At 37.5% G+C, this 24,171-nt stretch overlaps 1 protein-coding gene across 5 annotated transcripts in view; it reads right to left on the bottom strand.

Annotated features, from left to right (window-relative positions):
- The window catches only part of LOC127415153 (E3 ubiquitin-protein ligase pellino homolog 1-like), a 51,733-nt gene extending 29,067 nt beyond the window's left edge, over nucleotides 1-22,666 (bottom strand). Inside the window, exons 1-3 of one of the 5 annotated variants that reach the window (XM_051653789.1) lie at nucleotides 22,271-22,666; nucleotides 10,282-10,373; nucleotides 9,997-10,190 (exon numbers count right to left, since the gene is read on the bottom strand). In XM_051653789.1, coding sequence (XP_051509749.1) covers nucleotides 9,997-10,169 — 173 coding nt within the window. In that variant the 5' untranslated portion in view covers nucleotides 10,170-10,190; nucleotides 10,282-10,373; nucleotides 22,271-22,666. Of the gene's footprint in view, nucleotides 1-9,996; nucleotides 10,191-10,277; nucleotides 10,374-22,270 lie in introns of all 5 variants that reach the window. The other 4 variants (XM_051653766.1, XM_051653774.1, XM_051653781.1 and 1 more) reach the window with 4 other exon arrangements.
- Nucleotides 22,667-24,171: the final 1,505 nt, after the last annotated feature.

A 24,171-nucleotide genomic window follows, 5' to 3' on the forward strand; every position in this document is an offset into this window, starting at 1 on the left:
CTAATATTGCAGGAGGTAGTCCAGAGAAAACAGACTGAGAATGATGGGGCTTTTATACGATTGATCCTCCTGCTCTCATGACTGCTTGTAACCATTACTGATTTTACATTTCAAATGTGGATTAAAATTTCTCTGGATAAATTGATTTCAGTCTTATACGACTAATTAGATTTATGTTTCCAGACTGCCATCCATGGGTTCAATGCCCATGTCTAAATTGTTCTGAGGGTCTAAATTTAAATCCAGCATTTAACCGCTGATTTATTGATTTAAAGAGTAATATTACAAACTTAATGGCAAAGTTAGTTAACTATTGGATTGGTTACTCCCCCAAATTTTCCAGAGAGTACCCTCACTTTAAAGAAAAAGGTTAGTGAGTGCTACAAAGAGTTGATTGAGTGTCTTTTTCTAGTAAACTATTTCTATTTTGAGATTAATCCATGAAAGTATCACTTTAGAGGCATACAGTTTCTGCACTGTGAATTTTGATTTTGCTATTTAACTGAATAATTTGTCAAGAAATGCTGAGAAGTATAAAGGAATGATAATTGAAAAAATCTTATTGTTAAATGATGCTGAAACAGTAGAATATATATATATATATATATATATATATATATATATATATATATATATATATATATATATATAAAACATGAAAAATTAAAAGGACATAGTGAATGATATTGATCAAATATTTCAAAACAAAGAAATTTGTCTGAATTTCCATTGTGCCACTTTATTACTTTATTTTGTTTAAAAATTGTTATTACTTTTCTGTTTGTTTAAAAAGGTGATTTGTGTTGCTTCATTAGATACAATGAAAGTTCCTTCTCCTGAGAAAGAGTAAGAAAAGGGAGAAAGTAATCATAAGAGAGTTAATTGACTTTAAAAAAAAAAAAAAAAGGAGGGGATTATATTAGTAATAAGATGACAGGACTGCAATAAAATGACAAAACTACAAGATAGGTGTTGTAAATGTAAAGCTCTGCTTGAACAGAAGGCTAAAGTAAGTTGTATTGAATGAAAAGAAAATGTCGAAAAAGAAAGGTAAAGTTTGTGTTTTATTAAAGATTTGATGATTCTTGGTTTAGGGATCACAAGGTATATGGTGTTCTCATGAAAGACAGATTGTTGCATCAGTTAATATAATGAATTATTAAAATTATCACTATTTTCACTGTTGAAGAGTAACTTAAATATATTATTGTGAGGTTCTAAAATGAAAAAGAAGGAATAACTGTAACAAGATTAGAAACAGTGTGAAGGAGTGGAATGTCCTCCTCTGAATTCCTCCCTCGCCCTCTTTCTCACTCTCAGTTTAAGTTTGTGAATTGTACTAAAGGCACATCTCTAAATTGTTTTATTTTCTTTTGATTTTCTTTTCTTTTATATAGACAATAATGTGACTTGACAATAATGTTAGATACAGTGATATAAAGGAGAGGTTCAAACAGCTTTCCTTATCATGATTAAAGATTTTATATATTCAGAGGGCATTTTGAAGTTAAGTGCTTATACTAAAAATAAGAGATTCGGTTGAACGTTCATCTGAAAGAATACATGTAGGTTCAAAAACTATCTAGAGACTATTATTGAATTAAGGTGATGTTTTTAAATAATCTTCCTGGAAGCTTGACAGAGGCTACCTTTATTTTGTTTTGTTCTGATGTTAGTCCCCACCGTGATACATGGTGTTTTGCGACGTTTGCAAAAAAAGCAGAAATACAACCTGAATGGAAATTAATGATCTGTAAATGAGTTCAATTGTAGCATTTTACTTTTTATTTGGACAGCTTTAATAGATTGTTGAATTTTGAATAATGCTTTGTGAATTTAACCATGTTATGAACTGTCTCCATATTTAAGCAGTTGTTGATGGTTCCATTGGCTGTGACGGTTCTCAAGAGATACTCCCAGAAACAAAAGAAAATATTTGTTTACTGATACCAAATTGTTAAGGATTGGCTAATTGGACTGAGCAGTATCGAGACCATTGGCAAGAGGTGATGACCCAATGATGGGTAAGACTCTCCAATGGCAAGAAGGGGGGGGGGGGGGTGAGGGGGGCAACCTAAGGCAGGGCATCACCGTCCTGAAAGCCTGCCCAAAAAGGGGTGAGATGAGTTTAAGAAAGTGGATGGATGCTTTTAGGTCGGAAGAATCAAAAGGGAGGTCTAGAAGAAACCTGCCCAAAAATTGTGAGTTCCACTCAACCCGACTGTATTTTAATAACCGCTTTATGAAAACAACTTATCACAGTGTTAAATACCAAGCATTCTGACACTGTGCCAACAGGGGATCATACCCTGTGTAGAAGATTAATTATAAATTTTGGGGGTAAAGTTTTGAGAACCGTTGCAGACAAAGGTGTGCCTGACTTATTAAAGAAGTATTAAACAAATCTGGGAATATTGGTATGATGAAGAATTAAGATTGAAAAATGATTTATTACTTTTTACTTATGCTTTTATTGAACTCATATACATTTTAATGTTAATGAAGCATGGAAAAATAAAACATGATGGTGACTAAAGATTAACATTGCTTGTCTTGTTTGTTTATAAATTTAAATAGAATTGTTTAAAAAATGGGGTGCATGGTTGGCTAAAATTGGTATAATGATTGGACCAACAATCCTTGTGGGAGGAATAATATTCTGTAGTGTGTTACCATTGGTAAAATCATTCTTGATCCGAGCAACAGTGAAGCAGATGACATTGATCAATGTGAATGGTCCAATGCAATGACAACTACCCTAGATGGACAGAAAGATCAAACTGGGAGGAAATTGATTCCTCCAAGGAATATATATGATGAAATGAATGATGAGCCATGCCCCGGGATGAAAGTGCTAGCCTAACCTCTCCCCGGAGGTGACCCTCTACGATGCGCAAAGTATCTGGGTTAAAGATATCTACACTACAAAAAAGAACTCTTAATATTATGATGAATATTTTGTTTTATGTTTGATATACTCTACATTACTGTGACAACCACAGGCAAGGCTGAACCAATTGCATGCTCATGCTTATATGCTTATATGTTTCATTTATTGAATGAAGGTATAAGGAGACAGAATCTTTTTACTCCATTCTTAATCAAACTTGAATGAGCTCTGCAATCTCCACTGGAGTGTAGTTGCATAATCTGGTCATTGGTAATGATGCTGTGTGACTTAACTTAGTCACTAGATAGCATGACTGAGGCGACTGAATTATGAAACTGCACTCTGGGTAAAAACAGTGAAGGTGGGACTTATGTAAGTCCCAGAGGAGGGATAATGTAGAATATTTTTATAAAGTTGAGAATAAAGCCATGGCACGGATTGGGTTGTAAAATTTCCGTACTAGGGCTATTCAGGAGCGTAGCATCCATTATAATGGCATACACATGATAGTAGATATATAATAGATTTCTGACTCTCCAAGAGAGTGTGGTGAAAGGAGTTCTAGGGTTAAAGTTCTACCTGTCAATCAACCGCTGTGCTAAAACAAGATTTTAAAACTTTTCCAGTTATATGTGGTTTTACAAGGAAATAACCGTCTGGTTGGAAAATTTTGAAAAAGTGTTTTAAGTGTGCCTGATATCAACATAAAGTGTCAATGATGACAAACACACACATCTAAGATCAGTTACAGGAACTCCACTAAAATAACTGAGAATTTTGTTGAATCATGTTTGCACTTAGATTAAATGCAAGTATAATTGGCAGAATGGATATGCCACTTTTTGCGTTTTTTCTTTTTTGTTCTTATACTTTTTTGCACTGTATTATAATGCAGTAACGCACTGACGTAATGATTGATGAATGCAGTCATGAGACCCTCTCTTTGAAATACGAATACAATTGGTCAAAAGAAACACAATTACCAGGTACAGTATGGCGATGGCATCTGTCCCCTTGTGAACGTATCGCCTGAAACCCATCTTAATACCAGTTAATAAACAGGACACACACACAGCGGGAGAGTGAGAGACAAAGTGAAGTAAAAAAATTATTTTCTTGTTTCTTTTTTTATCTGACAAAATGATGGACAGCATTTGGAATTATCCGTCAATGTTTCAAAAATCGGTAAATGTCAGACAATTTTCGGTTAACACAGCCCCTGAGCATGACAGCAACTTCAAAACAGAGCAGTTTTTCAGAAACAAACTACTTTTTCCCAACATGAAGCTGCATGGCTATTTTTGTCACATTGTTTTGCACATACAGGCAATAATCAAACATGCTTGCCTTAATGCCCACACTCTCTTATACAAAATATTGTAAAGTTTGTTCAGATGGTTCATTTACAGTAAATGAAGCAAAAAAAATTCACAAATTCATTTGAGTCTGTGTTCAGACACCTGAGCTGCATTTTTATCTTTTAGTCTTTTTGTAGAGATTTACAAAACAATTTTGTAGTTACCAGGAAGGGATGGATTCAGATTGCATAGTTTTCACAAGGACAAATATGTATTCAGTGGAACCTTCCCTAATGTTTAACTTATCAATGATGAATCTGACTATTTCAGTCACGAAGTACAGTTTTTGATGGCAAAGCCCATTGACTCTCGGAATGTGTTTTAGATACCTTTAACTTATAAGGAAGCCACGTCTTGACATCAGGGTCTGCACTATGTCCTTATATATCATTCCTTATTCAAAATAAAATGTAATTTTATCAATCATCTCTATTCTGTTTATCTCAGATCAGAATCAGAATGAGCTTTATTGCCAAGTATGCTTACACATACAAGGAATTTGTCTTGGTGACAGAAGCTTCCAGTGCACAAACAATACAGCAACAAGACAGAGATAATAATAAAAAAAAAATAGAAAATAAAAAATGAATAGAAAATAAAGTATATATAGAAATACACAGTAGGACAATATATATATATATATATATATATATATACATATATATATATATATATACACACACACACTTTATATAGATTGTTGCGGTCACACAGGTCTGATTTATTCATTAAACATGTGACAACAAGGAAGTCATCCCCTCAACATAAGAAAAGTATGTTGTTCCCTCTTTTAAGTCACTTTGGATAATAAGTCTGCTTATATGTAAATGTAACATCGGATCTTGGGACCACAATTTCACATCATGAGGCCACAAGATAAGGATGTTGTTATCTCCACAAAATAATCTTTTGTCCTCAAAATAAAATCTTGTGGCCACAAAATATTATCATGTTCCTACAAGTTAATATGGCGTGGCCAAAACTAAGTGGACCGAATCTGTCCCTTCAATGGGCAGTGGGCACTGTACAAAATAATGAATTTTTAAATTAAATGCTGCTGTTCTTCACCCTAATTGAGCTCCTTGTTGTTTTTGTGCCAGATAATGTAACAAGTCTTGTCTGTTCTTGTCTAGTCTACTGTTTAGTATTGTTTTTTAGGTCATGTCATGAGGTGTGTTCGACTTGAACTGCGCCTTGACTTACTGATTGGCAAGATTTGCCAGTTGCAGCCTGGGGAGGAGTTGAAAAGAGAGCAGTCATGTTGCACACTTTGCGATTCCCGTCATGTGCTGAACCTACACCGATCAGCCACAACATTAAAACCACCTGCCTAATATTGTGTAGGTCCCCCTCGTGCTGCCAAAACAGCCCCAACCGGCATCTCAGAATAGCATTCTGAGATGCTATCCTTCTCACCACAATTGTACAGAGCGGTTATCTGAGTTACCGTAGATTTCGTCAGTTCGATCCAGTCTGGCCATTCTCTGCTGACCTCTCTCAGGTTGTCCCAGGAGATCTGCAGTTACAGAAATACTCAAACCAGCCCATGTGGCACCAACAATCATGCCACGATCCAAATCATTGAGATCACCCGTATCTGCATAATTTAATGAACTGCACTGCTGCCACACGATTGGCTGATTAGATAATCGCATGGATGATTGTTTGTGCCAGATGGGCTGGTTTGAGTATTTCTGTAACTGCTGATCTCCTGGGATTTTCATGCACAACAGTCTCTAGAGATTACTCTGAATGGTGCCAAAAACAAAAAACATCCAGTGAGCGGCAGTTCTGTGGACAGAAATGCCTTGTTGATGAGAGGTCAACAGAGAATGGCCATACTGGTTGGAACTGACAAAGTCTACGGTAACTCAGATAACTGCTCTGTACAATTGTGGTGAAAAGAATCGGGTTGGCGTTGTTTTGATGGCACGAGGGGGACCTACACAATATTAGGCTGGTGATTTTAATGTTGTGGCTGATCGGTGTACATCAGTCAGTGTATATTAAGAAATAAACATGATATTACTATGATAAACATAATGTATGTACTGTTGTAAGAACATGGATTTGTGAGAGTTTAGCGGAACAGAAGGTGTCAGAATAAACACCATGGTAATGGCATACTACACATACTACTTTTACTGTTTTTGCCTTACTTTAAATTGACACAGCAGAAGTAGTAAGAGTAGTATGTGTAGTATGCCATTGCGAACTCAGCCCACAGAATACACGTCACTGCTGTCATCTGTGAGTCTGGCCAATCCCGAATAAGCTGTCGCCATCAGAGCTTATTTTGGTTCATTAGCTGTGTGTTGTCATTGGTTCTTATTTCTTTGTCTTGATTAGTCTTGTTATCTTGTTTTTTAGTTCTGTTCTGTCATTGGTTGTCTTGTTATCTTGTGATTCTGGTGTATTTAAGCCCTGTGTTCTGTTCAGTCAATGTCAGTTGTTAACATAGTTAAACTGTGTGTTGATTCTGATGAGTTGTTGTGGTTTTTGGGGTACCCTGTTTCTAGATACCGTGTTCTTGGATATATCCCAGATAGCACATGTACGTCTCCGAGATGTCTGTTAAGAGGATTTCATCTGGAAAGCATTGCATTCTTATTAACATCTTCTAAACATCTTAAAAAGATCAGATTTACAAACATTCTAAATCATAAATGTCTCAAAGACATCTGATGAATGTCTTATTGACATCCGAGAGGAAACATCTTAAAGACGTATTGCAGATATTCCAGATGTAAACACACATCAAATAGACGTCTCAGAAATGTTAGCATGTTTTCAGGGATGTTTGTATTTTCTACACACTTTAATAACACTGCACTTAGGTTAATACAATTTCTAGTCATGAACCTTCCTCAACATGACAGATAAATACTACTCTAGTTAAAAAGAGCATAAAATTCCTTTCACTTAATAGCTTTAATGTAGTTAGCAACTCTTTAGCTTGTAGTGTAGCTAACTACTTAATCAATATGTTGCTTGACTGTAGTTTAACTACTTTAAATTAAGAGCTTGTTTTACAGTTTCATAGTAGCTTTCCCAACACTTGTATCGAGCAACATAGAATGAAATCATCAAAAACACATTTGATGCTAAATTTAGAACCAGCACCTCACAAGCAGATTGATTTTGATCGAAAATACACAATGAGAACAGACTACTGTCTTGGGAATGACAAAAACTAGACATGGATTACTTATTTTCACTTTATAAGTGTGTACTTATAAATAATTAAATTACATTAATCTATCTCTCTGTCGATACTATGACAGGAGTCATGAGGCATCTACAAAATGGAAGAGCCTGTCAATAAGGAAGAAAAACCATCTTATATTCATCTAGACATTGATCAAGAGTCCAAACACTTAAAATTGCTCTCTCTCTCTCTCCTTTCATCTATCTCTTTGGGAGGCCTACAAAATCATCTTCACTGTTCTTTCCCACTTTCTTTTACTCAAGGTTTAAACCCTCTTCTTCCTTCCCCTCCTGGAACTGGAAGCTTTCATTTCCCGGCTCTGCTTCGCGGCAGTCTGATTTGAAGTCTGGCATCTTTGTTTCCAGTCAAATGAAGTGTTTTGCATCCGCAGTTGAAATCTAAAGATAAGTCTAGAAAACCAGCTGCAGGTATGCCACAGGAGCTAATTTGGCCTTCATTCATCTGAAAGAAACTATGTTAATTGGAGTAATTTTATTTGAGGGTAATTTTACCCTTGAACTCCCACTGAACTCCTGTATTCAGCAAAACGCTGGCTAAGTGGAGGAGCTGTTTTTTAGATTAATGGATTTTTTAAATCTGAGACGGTATTGTACAGGTCAGATGCGTGTAGGTACAATTAAACCTGAATGAAAAGAAACTCTGTGTTGCTTTTCCATTGATACTGCTGTCAAAGCCCATAGGAAAGAAAAATCACAAATGAGATCTTAAAATCTCACTTATTTCTCCTAGATGACATTGCAATTAAAGGGATAGCAAATAGAGACTTTTGCTGAAGTATCCTGCATCTCAGATTTTCCTCAGAAGACCTTCATACTCTCACGTGTCTTCTCTAGAAGGATATCTCAAAATTGTCTCAAACTGTGCTCAGACTTGCCAAGATACCAAAGTCTGCAAGCAAAGTCTGAGATTACAAAACAATTCATGCATTTCTCATTATATTCTCCAAAATCTAATGATCTGAGCTAAGCTATCCACAATCATTTTATAGCTCTATACACATACAGTATGTCAACATTGTCTAATTTTTTTTCTATTTTTATTCAAATTATATTCAAATTTAAATCAAGAAAAATTTATTAATATAGATAAATTCAAATGTATTTAATTTTAAGAGTTGATACTTAAATGAAATATGACAAATAACTCCTATTATCTTCATTAAGTCTCCTGAGCTATGAAAGGGCAACCTCTGAGCAATTAAAATTTCCTCTAGAAGGTTCAACCTATTGGTATCTAAATACTTTTAGAAACAAATCCAATGAATATCTAATACAGTGATAGACCAATTAATTGGACAATATTTGGCCATTTTGAGATTATCGGCATTGGCTAATAACCATTCGCTTGACCGACTAACAGAGGTATTAACATTCCCTTGTGTCAGTTCCAAAATCTACCAATAGATTTGTCAATGGATAGCAAACACTTTCTGTTTTCAATGTTTTTCTTTTCAAGTTTATGCAGATTTGAGTAAATATTGCCTAAAATAATTTTTGTTTACACAATTTTGTGTACATCTGACATCTGTTGTTAAATTGTATTATGTTTATCTGCATTTATATCGGACATTGGCCATCCTATTCTCTAGATATCGGTATCGGCATCGGCCATTGAAAAACCCATATCGGTCGACCACCATTCTAATAATCTAATGTAATGTCTATTTTGGAATATAGTCACAATAACATGAATTTGTTTGTTTTATTGAAACATTTGAATGTTTAATATAAAAAAACCTGATTACTATGAAGAAAGAATGAGCCTATTCTTTCAGCATAGTAATCAGTAATCAGGTTTAAGGTTTATTTATACCTGGAAGTCTGTACTTGGTTTCCTTATAGAAATGTAAAGCCTTTAACCTTCATCTCATTCTTGCTTCTGCACATTCAACCTTGGTGCATTGTGATCGGTTACAAGACTTGCGAGAACCAATGGCATTCGGTGTCTGACATCAAATCTGGTGCAAGGCATTTTCACATGCCAAGTTTGAATATGTGCAAGCACAAATGAAATCTGACAGCTGCAGTGGAAGGGAAAATTTTAGTGATCAACAACTTACATTTCTGTCTGTTTCTCCTACAAAGCTATTGTATGGTTTTAGAAGAATATAGCCTACAAGTCATATAGACTATTTATAGTGCTTTTATTTTTATTCTGTGCTTTGTCGTCCTTTTTTGGAGTTTGACCGCCAGTGGTCACTGTATGCTTTCATTGTACAGGAAAGAGCAGTGTAACATTCTTAAACTTTTCTCATTTTGTGTTCCATGGTAAAAAGAAAGTCATACTGGTTTGGAATGGCATGAAGGTGAGTAAATAATGACAGCATTTTCATTTTTGTATGAACTACCCCTTGAAAATAATCAAATCTGTGATTACTATACTACTACGACAGAATCCACTAATCTGTACTGGAACTGTTGTCTAATTGTTTAATGAATGTATAGGGCTTAACCTTAATTTCATCCTTTCTTTAATACTATTACAATATTCCCTCAGGCATAATGTGGATGTTCTCTTACCCAAGTACAATCAGCTCCCCATACTTGATGGGCTCCTTGTCCTCAGGGCAGAGGGCATCATGGGACTGGGACCCTGAGCCCAGAGGAGGTGACGGATGGCTCTTGTTGCACGATGGACGCAGCTCCAAGGACGGAGGAGGGCAAAGAGCTTCAGAACTCCCTTCCAAAACCATATCCACAAGAACGACTCACGGCTATGAGAGAGAGAGTGAGGGAAAGACTGTGAACGAAAGATGTTCTTTATCATGACATGACATCATCACATTTGTTTGTTTTCTCACCAACTTTTTCTTATAAGCACCAAAGGGAGAGGAAATGGAAACTTAATACGATTTCTATCTGCATCCCAACCCTCTCGCCAACCACAGTTACTTCACCTGTAACAAAACAATAACAGGCATATCATGGATCAGCTGTTATGTGTTTATATAACAGTTGATCCTGAGTGAACAGCCTGAGATAGTGTGTGGCCGTCTCTGCAGTGTTTTGAAGTCAACAAGCAGCCAACCATCAATTGACAATTTTTCAGGACAATATTTTCAGAATGTTGACGCTGAGCATTGGCGGTGTGTGCATACCTTTGTAGAAAAAAAAAATATTGTTTTGAATTTTAGAACGCGCCATGTCGTCTGCCAGATGCGTATGGTTTGCGGTCCCCTTTAATTTACCCTGCTGCTCACATTTTACCAAAGTTGTGTTGAGAAATATGTCTGAAGAGAAAAAGACTATTGTGCAATGATCAGCCCTATTTATATCTGAAAAAAAAAAAAAATCCTGATATATATCAATAATCATCTGGAAAATTATCGATGTGTGAAAAAGGCATCGATCCCAAGCCTACATACAAATAAATGGGGAGAGTCGTAAACTGACACCTACCTGTCACAAAATTGTCTGTGACTTAATTTATAAAACAGCAATTTTATTATAGTAAACTCCACACACAGTTCATTCCAAAAGGATTTAGTGTAAAACATGTTAAAGATTAGAAGTGTCACAGTCTGTCTCCATCATTTTCTTCAAGGATTCTTATTTTGAAGTTTTCCCCTGCACTACGTTTCCCAGAATTCACTGCCCTAATCACTTCCATCGGCTCATCATCATCCGCACCTGCCTTCCATTCCCTCATTAGTTTCCTTGTGGATAAATACCCTTTAGTTTTCTTCATCATTTGTCAGTCCTTGAAGTGTTACGTTGTGAAGTGTTACACTGAGTTAGTGAAGTGTTATGTTAAGATTTATTGTGTGTTTTCATTCCAGCGTTCCACTCTCTTCCTCTTCCACTCCTAGACACCCAGCATTACAAGAAGACAGGCAGTCAATTCATTAAGTAAAAAACAAAAAAAACAAACGTCATCTTGTCTCCTCATCAGTGTATGGCCCAAAGAATGTCTATGGAACTGCCACATTATGCATTTTGTTGCTAACCTTGTAGGCTCCCTTAGTAGAAGGGCTCTGTTTGTGTGCTTTTAAGCAAAGCCAAGTGTGGGAATACTTGTAATATTTTTATAGTTACTGAATTCTGCTCTACTGGTGTTTGGTTCTTGTTGGAGTTATGCATCCCAATGGACAAGAAAGGATGGTGGAAAGGAAATGGTAGAAAGGAAATGCGAAGCGGTACGAGAAACTCGGAAGCTTATCAGACGGCATTTAACAAAAAGCCAACTTCCACCACTTGTTTTTCTGAATAATAACATGTGAAATGAGACTCAGAGTTTATATATGTGCATTACCCTAATGCCGTCAGTATTTGTTTCTATGTAAGCTCAGGATGAATGCAAATGTTTTTACTGTAATGATGATTTTTTTTAATGTATATTGTTAATTTTATTACATTTTTTCCCCCTCAAAATTAAAAGCATAGTTTGTTGAAGTTAGCTTATATAAAAACCGTTCTTGGTAACGTTTGTAAATAAAAAAAATATAAATTTTGTCATCATGTACGTGTAATATTTGTTATTTTAAACTAACATTTTAATTTCTGAGAAATCGATTACAAATTTTTTTTTTTTTTGTGGGTTAGAGTACTCGACTACAGAATTACTCGAAAATGCCCATCCCGAGTTCAAACCCTTGCCCTCACAGGAAGGTTGCTGATTTCAAGATGACCGGCAGCACTGATGAACAAATCACTGTGCTATTATGGCACTGTATGACTGTGGGTGTGCAGTTGTGAGAGGTGGACTGGAGGCTGGTGTGGGGGTGGGGGGAGTGAGCAGAGGGAGGGATACTGAGAGAGAGGAAGAGATGGAGAGAGTAAAAAGGACAAAAATAGAAATAGCACGGCAGTGCAGGTGATGGAGAAGAGGAGCAGTGAGGGACAGTGGGATGGAGGAAACAGGAGAAAGGGATGTAGATGTGCAACAGACATACAGAATAGTGCATACACAACAGCAGATTATAGATAACAGAAGATTACTAGGGATGCACAAGCGCTGTTACATGCAGGAAACAAGGCATGTGTCTGTGTGTGTGTGTGTGTGTGTGTGTGTGTGTGTGTCCGTGCTGAGGTTTGGCAGGGTGATGGATTGCCTGGTCTATGCCACGCACTTTCTAATCAGACCACAGCCACAACCTGGGGGAGGAAAGAGGGAAAGAGAAAGGGAGATCAAGAGGAATGGAGGGATTTAGAGGGGTGATGACAAAAGGAAGGACCATTATGGAATGAGATCTTTCCAGACACAACAACATAACTACTGCCATAGTGAACAGTGGCAATAATAAAAAGACAAGTGGTGTCTCTGCACTCTAACTGTTCTCAACACATTATTGGGCGGCTTATCAATAATTCATTGGCTTCCTTTGCCTTTATTAAAAGACTCGAGTCCCACCCTGCAGGTACCTCTCATATCTTTCTCCTTTTTTATCCCCTTCATCTTGACTTTTCAGGTCACCATGTCGTCCCTCTGGTCTGTTTTTATGTACTGTATCATCTTGTGTCACCTCTCTGTCTTTCCCACAGTCCTCTCTGCTGCCTCTGCCGGTGAGTGAGAGTGGCTCATGAGACTGTGTGTCTGAGTGTGAGTAGGGTAGACAGAGAGAAAGAGAGTCTGCCTCATTCATCTCTATCAAGACACAGATGAAGTGGTTTCTAAATATACCCACACAAGGAAATGATCTCACGAATAACTTATGAGGCTTACTCAAGTCTAGGCTTGCCAAATTTAATTCTTCATAATCTATTTCTGCTTTCCAGCAGATTATTAGCTGTTTCACTGTTTTGTCTGTGCTGCATTTTTTATTTTTTGTATGCAATTAATGTCTTGAATATGGGCAGAGCTGCCTAATTATTGTCAGTGCTATTTGTTTTGCTTGGCTGTTTTCTGAAAGATTTTTTAAATTGAGTTTGTATATGTGGCAGATGCTTTAAATGTAGTTTACATTGTGTTTTTCAGTTTGCTCTGTTTTCAACATGTCTAAAATAGGACTGTATGTGGGAGTCAGCAAATAATTATGCCATTTATGACTGTTGTATACAATTATGAATTCATAATGATGTTTAATGTCACAATGATCAATTCTATATGACTTAGTAAACAATCTCTAATTGTTACAACATGTTATTACACAGTTATTCCAAACTATGTACAATGTATTTAGCAGAGTTTGCAACGATTCCTAGCCATTATTTTCTGTCAACCCTTTCTATTTTTTGTTTTTGTTTTTTTATTTATCATTTTATCATAGTTTTTTTTTATCATTTATTACTGGTTTTTAGAACCCGGTCTCATGACAAGTCACAATAATAGTATGTGATAGTGAAATTGCAAGAAATTATACAAGTTTGCTCCCATAGAGAAACTAACAAACAATGTTATTAAGATTTTTCCAAAGGCCTAACCCAAACATAAACCTAACCATAAAGTCTATTCCCTTACCAAAACTCTAAACCTAATCATGATTTTAATAGGAAAATAAACTTTATGGATCACAGAAGAAAGAAAGTGAAGCGTATTAGCCTACAGGTTATTGACAGACATCGTTTTTATTGCATGTATAAATGTGAAATAAACAAATTTGTTCACAGACAGATTTTCTTAAAATAAAGTGTTGGATAGGATGCTGATGCTAGCTAAAATTTGATGCTCGAACTGTATTGATTTAAAATTCTGTTTTGTTGATTAGATGCAAATAATGGCACCGAGTATGGCTGCTGCATTGCGAGCTCCGACACAACATTGTCGTTTTTTGTTTGTTTACAATTCTTATGTTTTTTTGTCTTGGATGTTGTCTGCCTTATTGTCTACAACAGATAAACACTTTTGGACATTGGTTCTGCAATAGCACTCCGTAAACCGGACTTCCAATTCCTCAATGCCGACCCGCTGTTTACAAACACGGCAGCGGAGCCCTTTGTCTGGGCAGCCCAGCCACGGAAATTCAGAAGGAAAAGGGGAAATAGAGCCGGCATTCTCATCAGAGTAAGACGTCACGCAAATCGACCCCCGCTAATCAGTATTCTACTGGCAAATATTCAGTCTCTGGACAACAAGCTCTGCGAGCTGAGAACGCAGATCTCTTTCCAATGAGAGACGAGGGACTGCTGCAATATCTGCCTTACAGAAACTTGGATGTCTGCGGAGATTCCAGATTCAGCCATCGAACCTGCGGGGTTCTCCGTGCACCGAGCAGACAGAGTGAAAGACCTCTCAGGTAAAAGCTGAGGTGGTGGTGTATGTTTTATGATCAACAAATCCTGGTGTGTTCAGAGGAATGTACATTCTATCAAGTCTTTCTGCTCTCCTGATCTGGAATTTCTCATGCTTCTGTGTCGACCATTCTGGCTACCGAGGGAATTCACAGCAGTCATTATCACAGCTGTGTACATCCCGCCACAAGCCGACACAGACCGGGCACTCAAGAAACTGTATGGGATTATAAGCAAGCAGGAAACCGCGCACCCTGAGGCCGCGTTCATTGTGACCAGGGACTTTAACAAAGCCAATCTCAAATCAATCGCACCAAAATACCACCAACACATCAGTTTCAACACACGAGGGTTCCGGGTTTTGGACCATTGCTACTATCCCTTCCGGGATGGCTACAAATCCCTCCCCCGCCCAACATTTGGCAAATCAGACCACTCTTCCGTTCTGCTTCTGCTTGCTTACAGGCAGAAACTGAAACAGGAAGCACCCACCCTCAGAACGATCCAGTGCTGGTTGGACCAATCAGACTCTACGCTACAAGACTGTTTTGATCACGCAGACTGGGAGATGTTCCGGTCCACCTCTGATGACGACATCGAGGTTTACGCTGACAGCGTAACGTGTTTCATCAGAAAGTGTGTAGAGCATGTTGATGCGCGGACCTCCGCTTTTAATTTCGAAACGCGGAGGAGCATAAACAAGCCAGCAAAATGCCAGTACAGGAACAAGATTGAAGGACAGTTTAACACCACCAACTCTAGAAACGTGGCAGGGAATTAATATCACCACGGACTTTAAAGGGAATAAAAACTCCGCCGTGAACACTGCTGCCTCTCTCCCGGATGAGCGAAATACTTTTTATGCTCGTTTCGAGGGAAATAACACCGCCCTCGCGGAGAGAGCTCTCGCGGCCGAAGCTACAGAGGTTAATTCACTCTCCGTCTCTGTAGCGGATGTAACTTGATCCTTCCGACGGGTGAATATCCGTAAAGCCGCGGGTCCAGACGGCATTCCGAGCTGCATCATCAGAGCGTGCGCGAACCAACTGGCTGGTGATTTTACTGACATTTTCAACCTTTCCCTCTCCTTGTCTGTGGTCCCCACATGCTTCAAAACGTCCACCATTGTGCCTGTACCAAAGAAAACCAAAATCAGGACTGGTGTCCTGTTGCTCTGACCTCCATCATCAGCAAATGCTTTGAGAGACTAATCAGAGATTACATCTGCTCTGTGCTGCCTCCCTCACTGGACCCACTGCAGTTTGCTTACCGCAACAACCGCTCCACTGATGATGCCATTGCATCTACTTACACACTGCTCTCTCCCACCTGGAAAAAAGGAACACTTATGTGAGAATGCTGTTTGTAGACTACAGCTCAGCATTCAACACCATAGTGCCTTCCAAGCTTGATGTGAAACTCCGGGCTCTGGGCTTAAACAGTCGCTGTGCAGCTGCATCCTGGACTTCCAGTCAAGAAGACGCCAGGTGGTTAGAATGGGCAGTAGCATCTCCTCATCACTGACCCTCAACACTGGAGCCTCCTGTATTCCCTGTACACACATGACTGTGTGGCAACATATAGCTCCAATGCCATCATTAAGTTTGCTGATGTGGTAGGTCTGATCACTGACAATGATGAAACAGCCTACAGAGAGGAGGTGCACACTCTGACACGCTGGTGTCAGGAGCACAACCTCTCCCTCAACGTCAGCAAGACAAAGAGCTTGTGGTGGACTTCAGGAGAAGAGAAAGAGAACACAGCCCCATCACCATCAATGGAGCACCAGTGGAGAGAGTCAGCAGCTTCAAGTACCTCGGTGTCCACATCACTTAGGAACTCACATGGTCTGTCCACACTGAGGCCGTTGTGAAGAAGACTCATCAGCGCCTCTTCTTCCTGAGACGGCTGAGGAAGTTTGGAATGAACCACCACATCCTCACACGGTTCTACACCTGCACTGTAGAGAGCATCCTGACTGGCAGCATCTCCGCCTGGTACGGCAATAGCACCGCCCACAACCGCAAAGCCCTGCAAAGGGTGGTGCGAACTGCCAGACACATCATCGGAGGTGAGCCTCCCTCCCTCCAGGACATATATACCAGGCGGTGTGTGAAAAAAGCTCGGAGGATCATCAGAGACTCCAGCCACCCAAGCCATGGGCTGCTCTCACTGCTACCATCAGGCAGGCGGTATCGCAGCATCAGGACCCGCACCAGCCGACTTCATGACAGCTTCTTCCCCCAAGCAATCAGACTTTTGAACTCTTGATCTCTCACAATCAATATACATCTGCACTGCACTTTATTAATCTTATTAATCTCACACTGGACTGTCATAAATTATATTCTCTCTTAACAAAACACTGGCAACTGACTATCAGCCGACAGCCTGAATGTCAATACAGTACAATACAACCTACTGTATACTTTATATATACTATATATAAAAATGTTTTATTGTATAATGTGTATTCTATATTGTGTGTATTGTATACTGTACATTGTATGTTATTTTGTGTGTAATTATGTGCATATTAGATTTTAAATTGTGTTGTGTAAATCTGATGTTTATTGTAAATTGGTATATGTCTCATCATTGTCATGACTGCTATGTTGCTCGGAACTGCACCCAAGAATTTCACACACTATTGCACTTGTGCATATGGTCGTGTGACAATAAAAGTGATTTGATTTGATTTGATAGTTGATCTCAGAGACTATGTTGTTTTTTTTTTTATGATTTAGTGTTCATCTCAGTGGTTATGTCTGGCGATGTATGAATGTTATAACTTTTATATTGTAAATTTGAAATTTTCAGGATAAACAAATCTAAAATACTATAAAAAAAAACCTCTGAATATTATTATAAAACTGTAATGTATTTTGTAATGTCTTTATGTTAGTGTACTTTGTTTTGATTAATGTTTTCTTTTGAATCATTAGTCTATATTACTGTACTGTATGTAATCCACGTCTACTACGCTATGATGTAAATCTGTTGTCTGTAGCAGGCTGTGTTCTATGAATCATTTTATCTATTGCTGTATGCTTTAATAGTATAACAACACTGTGATAACATTTAAATAAATTGTTTTTTTATTCAAGACAAAAATTGTATTTAACATTACTGAATCAACCTGAATACATTTGGTTACACCAACTAAATATATTTTAAGGGTTAGATTATATAGAAATAGATACCTAAGTTAACAATTGCAGGGTACCACTTTTTACAGTGAATGTTTTCTACTCTAGAGTGCTGAAAAGCTGCAGTCTGCCATAGACTGTATTCTGCACCAGTGTAACAGTGGTGCATATTGTATAATTAACGTGAAAACACCATCTATAACAAGTGTTGTCTATAGTACTCTAATGTCATTATCTCTGTTAATGCAAACCTGTAGCATACTGCAGTATTTTGAAAGGACATTATGGCTGTTGTCTGTTGCAGTGTGCTGTGAATCTTTCGTCTGCAGCAGGTGTGTGTGCGACTCATGATGGAGTGAGTGTCCTACAGTGTCGTCTGACCCCGCTGCTCATGTCTGGGCGAGCAGAGGAAAAAGCTGCAGCCACCAAAGCGAGGAAATGAGAGAAAGTGCGAGAACACATTGACATCCTCTTCCCTTCAGAGGCATTGTAACTCTGAAACATGATAGTGACCTTCAGAGGCAGGGACTTCCACAGATGCTCCAACAACACATCAGCATTTACAGATTCAAGTCAGCACACTCATATATGGGACACATATGTAACATTACAATAGTAATATATTTACAATAGTAAAATATGTAATTTTGCAATAGAGATTCATTTAGAATTATAATTAATAATTATGAAGGTTCTTTAAATTATTTCAATATGCAGATCAACTAACAGCACAGCACAGTAACAACACTGCAATGAGGAAATACTATGCAGCATATAAACACAACTACAATGAACCTCCAGGCAAGCTATGAGGAAACTAATATGAACACTCAATAAAGATTAATGAACAAGTACTCTATGTTTACAAATGTGTACACTTCAAACAACACTCCTGATAATAATAACAAATTAATACACAATTAATAAATAAGCATAACATAATTATACCACACCACAAGCACACCAATTTATACTGACAGAAATTAAGCACTTTGTTTTTATCTGCATTATGCTGCAGTGAAATTCATCATAACCAAAACCTAAACTCAAACTGACATATAACTACATTGGCCTTTCCCAAGGCATAACTTTCTGGGGTGACCTTGAAGTAATGTTACAGTCTATTAAAAAGTAAAAATCTATATTTATGCAAACAGCCTGTCGCTAAGCATCAATATTTGGTCAATGCAGGCTTGAATCTTGTAATGGATTTTAAGAACACCAGTATTCCTCATATAAACAATCATCCCTCTCAAACTAATGAAACATTTCTTCACTCTGACATGACACAGGTGGCAACAACCCAGATCATCACATACACATACACATTTGTCAATACATCCTATTCAACTAATGTCAAATACATGGCCAGGTCTAAAGGGGAGCTAGATTTTCCTTGTCCCCCTCTGATGCCCCCCTGGACCAATGCTGAAACATGATCAAGGGGGACCAACCCAAGTTAAATTATCAAGGAGGCGCACCCTCGGTCCAACAAAGAGTTAAACAGTGGCCCATCCTAAAAGACCACACAAAGATACACTGTAAGCCCAGACAAGTTCATTTAACTTAAACAATTTATGGATACTCGTTGCCCTAAAAAAGAAAATTTTTCTGAGGTAAAGAATTTGCGTTGACTCAACTTAACTTAGTTGTGCTATCTTTCTGCTTTGTCTTAAGTTACATTAATATATAAATATATTTTTTTTCAACTTAAGAAGTCTTGTTGAGACAACAGATCAAACAATTGACAAAACGGTTTGATTTAAGTAATGTGGACATGAACTGTTTAGTTCAAATAACTAAAATTAATTAATTAATTAATTAAACTTGTTTTTAGTACTGTTGTACTTTATCTGTATACTTTGTGAAGTACACAGTACAACCTTTGCCACTTTGTGCATGAGGCACTGAATGTAGTTGATTCACAACGCTCTCACACCCAAGGTGCCAAAGACTGACGCTTGTGCAAGAGCACAGCATGTCAATTTACAGACGCCAAAAGTGCCCTCTGGCGTCATATTTACGACACATCCGGCAAGTGCGTTCTTTCAACGAGAAACCTTGGATGTCAACTGACTGACGCGACAGGCATTACAATTTTAGCATCGTTTAATTATAATTTGGGGTACAATTTTGTCATCATGACATATGTTGGGGGTATGATTTTCATTTCATTTAAAACCAGCAACATTTATTCACAGTGGTTAATATTTAATCTGTTGTATATCTGTCTGTTTAATCTGTCTGTACACATCCTGCACAGCTGAAATTACCCATTTCATTCATCATTTTATGTGAAGAACAAACCTAAATGTATGTTTTTAGTCACCGATCATGGTCACCCGGCGTCCACCATAACATATCCTGCACAAGTTTCGTTATAACACATTCAAAATTTGCCGCCTCAAGCGTAATGACACGGGTTTGATGTCAGAGACTCAGTGATTATGCCTTTGGCTCTCGCGTGTCTTGTGACCGATTGTCACAAGCTCAAGTATTTACCATTGGCTCTCATGTTTCTTGTGACCAATTACAACAACCTCTTTTGGGATGTACATGTACTTTTTTGAGACGTGCCGGTAGAATCAGGATGACACAGGATCTATTTTTACCGATTAAAACTAAGTGTCTCTTTCATGTTTTATATTGTTGATTATCAGTTAGGTTTAGAAATGGGGTTGGGTGAGGGGAACTAAAATATTATATATGATTGTATAATGTAATATCACACAAATATATTTATAAGTATTATAAAACATTGAGTTTAAGCACACAAAATAATATTCAAAGACTGATAACTGACGACAACGCTTTCTCGTTGAAAACAATGGGATTTCTCACCACGTCAAAAAGAGGATGCCAGGGGGCACCTTTGGCGTCATCATGCAGATGCGGACGGCTTCTGCACGAGCATCAAAATTGGACGCTTAGGGAATGAGAATGGGTTGTGATTCAACATATGTTTTGGAGTTAAGGTGGCAAATATGCTTGTTAATTCAACTTAAGTATAAAATGTCATGTATACCATGACAACTTAACATGTTGGTTTGGCTTTAAAATTTTAAGTTGTGTCAATTCAAAAAAGGCATTTTCATATCATATTAAACAGTCTTATTGGAAACAAACTAAAACAATCTCAGATAAATTGACTGAAGAAAAATAATTTAAGTAGAATTAGAGATATCATGAAAATCATCCACCTAACTCAAAACATTTAAGTAATGGAGGTATATGTTAGGATTTATGTTTATTGTACACAATTTATTTGGGTTAAAACAATGTCAGGGATAACAGTGTAACATCCTATACCACCCCTGGTTGAATATATTGTGTTCGGCAACCAGAAAATGGGAAAATGGGTTATCAAAATGATTATTTATTACAAAAACATGTATTACAGTGTGTTCCTCCTGACTAGTTGAAATATAATGAGACAAAGATAACCATATAAGAGTGCTTGTATATGCTCCACTACAGTAAGCATTTTTTTTTTTGGCATTGGTTTAGTAGTTCTTCAAACAAGATGTAAACAAAACACACTTGGAAAACCAGCTCAGCATTTATGCATTTGAAGTGAACTAATGTTTTTTTGTTTATAATTAATTGATCAATAAATTACCTTAATTATATTGTTCATCACAGAACAATTTGTGCCGTTAATTTCGAGACGTTATTGTGCAATTTGGGATCAAGCTATAGGCCCTGTAAAAATTAAAAAATGTAATTATCTGTCCAATAAATGTTAGAGATAATGTTAAACATCAACACATGGATATTATGTAATGACATTTTCTATTTTTCTGCTCATTTACTCGAAACAGCACGAGCCGTGGACCAGCCCGTACTCCCAGACGACAGATTGCAACGGATTGCGTCTCAGAACAGCTGAAGCCGAAGATTCGAATTCCAAGATTCTAATTAAAATATCCTAATTCATAGATTCAAATTTTAAAAATCGAATTCGAATTCGAATACGTAATCACACAATACAACTAGGGCATTCACTATGAGTGAAACATAAAAAAGTCTGGTAATATTTTATTAACGACATTTATTGAGAGTCAGCATGATAGGCTACTTGCATTATTCACAAGTCCATTCCCTTTAGTACGTCGTTATAGACTGATCAAAAACATTTAATATAACATATGCACATATTACATAACGTTATCATTGCAAAACATGTTCTACTTGTATTCATCACTGCAGTTGTGTCCTATAGGAATTTTATAATTGAGATGTTCTTATTTATTCTGAGCTGTCTACGAGGCCAGGAACTACACACAAGGGATTCCGCTACAAAGCAAATAAATCGCGCATGTTGGCTAGACATGGTACTCCGCACTGGTATAAGAAGACTGTTATAAAAAGGAAATAAACAGGATAATAAACAACAGCTGAGGTTAATTTGGGTGAACACAGAGAAACTACACAAAAATACTGGCAAAACAAGGAATCCAAATAAACTATCCACATACCCACCTGATGATGTTCTAGACCCCTGCCTTGAATATCCTTGGCTTGTCAATCAGCGTATGGCCTTAATATCGGGCGTCGTGTTGTTACTTCATCACTCGTGTGTGTTAAACTGGATGGCACGCGCATCACGTCGCGCGGTTTGCATTGCCACACTCCGGTGTCTTAATCGTGGAGAACAGTGTTTTCGGTCTAGTCCAGACACTCCGTTGTCACGCCCATCTCTCTTTAGCAGTTCTCCCGTTAAAGAAATCCGGGGACGGGTTTTGCCCTCGCCCACATCTTGCGTCTATGCGGTTGGTCAGGATGCCACGATATGCGTAGCGCCGCCTCCGGATGCAAATTCACGAATCGTACTAACTACTGTAACGAACTCATTAATTTTCATGAGTCGAAACTTCGACGTTGAGATAAGCTAATTAATATTCTCAAATCGACCAAATACGCCATTGGAAAATTATTCGGCGAAGGCAGCGCGTGCTAATTATTATTCATGAGCCAAGCCTTGCCCTGAGACTGGGTTGGCAGTGGCACCACCTCACTGCTGTTGCCTACGCGCACAGTGACGCTCTAGCGAGTGGTTTGACAGCTCGTGGAATCCTCTGCTGCTCGCTGTCTCCACATTTAGGGAAATACCTGTGGAACACCAACAGCCTTGTTAAACCTGTAATACATGGTTTTGCTGTGTCACTCTCATGGACACTTTTTAATTAAGATGACCATCTGCGTCTGACAGTGCCAGTGACAGCCAGTCATATATATATATATATATATATATATATATATATATATATAAACAAAGATGAATAATCCAGACGTGACGTGAGTGCAAATTAAAAACAAGAGAGAGGTGGTTAATGGGTCCAAACTTCAAGGGACTGTTCACTCAAAAATGAAAATTCTCTCATCATTTAGCCTACTCCCCCTCATGCCATCACAGATATGTATGACTTTCTTTCTTCTGCAGAACACAAATGAATTTTTTAGAAGAATAGGTATATCAGCTCTGTAGGTCCATTTAATGCAAGTGAATGTTGACCGGACCTTTGAAGCTCTGAAAATCACATAAAAGCAGCATAAAAGTAATCCATATTACTCCAGTGGTTAAATCAATGTCTTCAGAAGCGATATAATAGGTGTGGGTGAGAAACAGATCAATATTTAAGTCCTTTTTTACTATAAATATCCACTTTCACTTACTTTCACATTCTGAAAGTGAAAGTGGAGATTTATAACTAAAAAAAGGACTTTAATATTGATCTGTTTCTCACCCAAAGTGATTGCATTGCTTCAGAAGACATATATTAAACCATTGGAGTCGTATGGATTACTTTTATGCTGCTTTTATGTGCTTTTTGGAGCTTCAAAGTTCTGGTCACCATTCACTTGCATTGAAAGGACCAACAAAGCTGAAATATTCTTCTAAAAATCGCTTTTGTTCTGCAGAAGAAAGAAAGTCACACACTTCTGGGATGGCATGAGGGGGAGTTAATGATGAGAGACTTTTCATTTTTGGGTGAACTATTTCTTTCAGTGTGTGGCCACATGCTCTTGAGTGGATAAACTGAAAACTTTGGTGGCTGAAACTTGGAGGAAGCTTTCACCACAACATTTACAGAAACAATTCCTTGTCAAACTAAATGTACATTTACATTTACCTACATTTATTCATTAAGCAGAAACTTTTTTTCTTCCAACGCGACTTTAAAGAAATGTCTTGAAACATGTATTTTTTGGTATGTAATTCTGAGTAGGCTTTTGTGTATTGTTTTATAATTTATCAAAAAAATAATTTTGGTTAAATGTTTTACATAAAAAGGTTTACTTGTGCTGTCGTTCATTCAAATAAATACCAATTTGTTGGTTCTTTTACTATCTAATCTGCAATGAAATACAAATATTT

This window comes from Myxocyprinus asiaticus, chromosome 2 (genome assembly GCF_019703515.2).
Source record: "Myxocyprinus asiaticus isolate MX2 ecotype Aquarium Trade chromosome 2, UBuf_Myxa_2, whole genome shotgun sequence".
NCBI lineage: Eukaryota > Metazoa > Chordata > Actinopteri > Cypriniformes > Catostomidae > Myxocyprinus > Myxocyprinus asiaticus.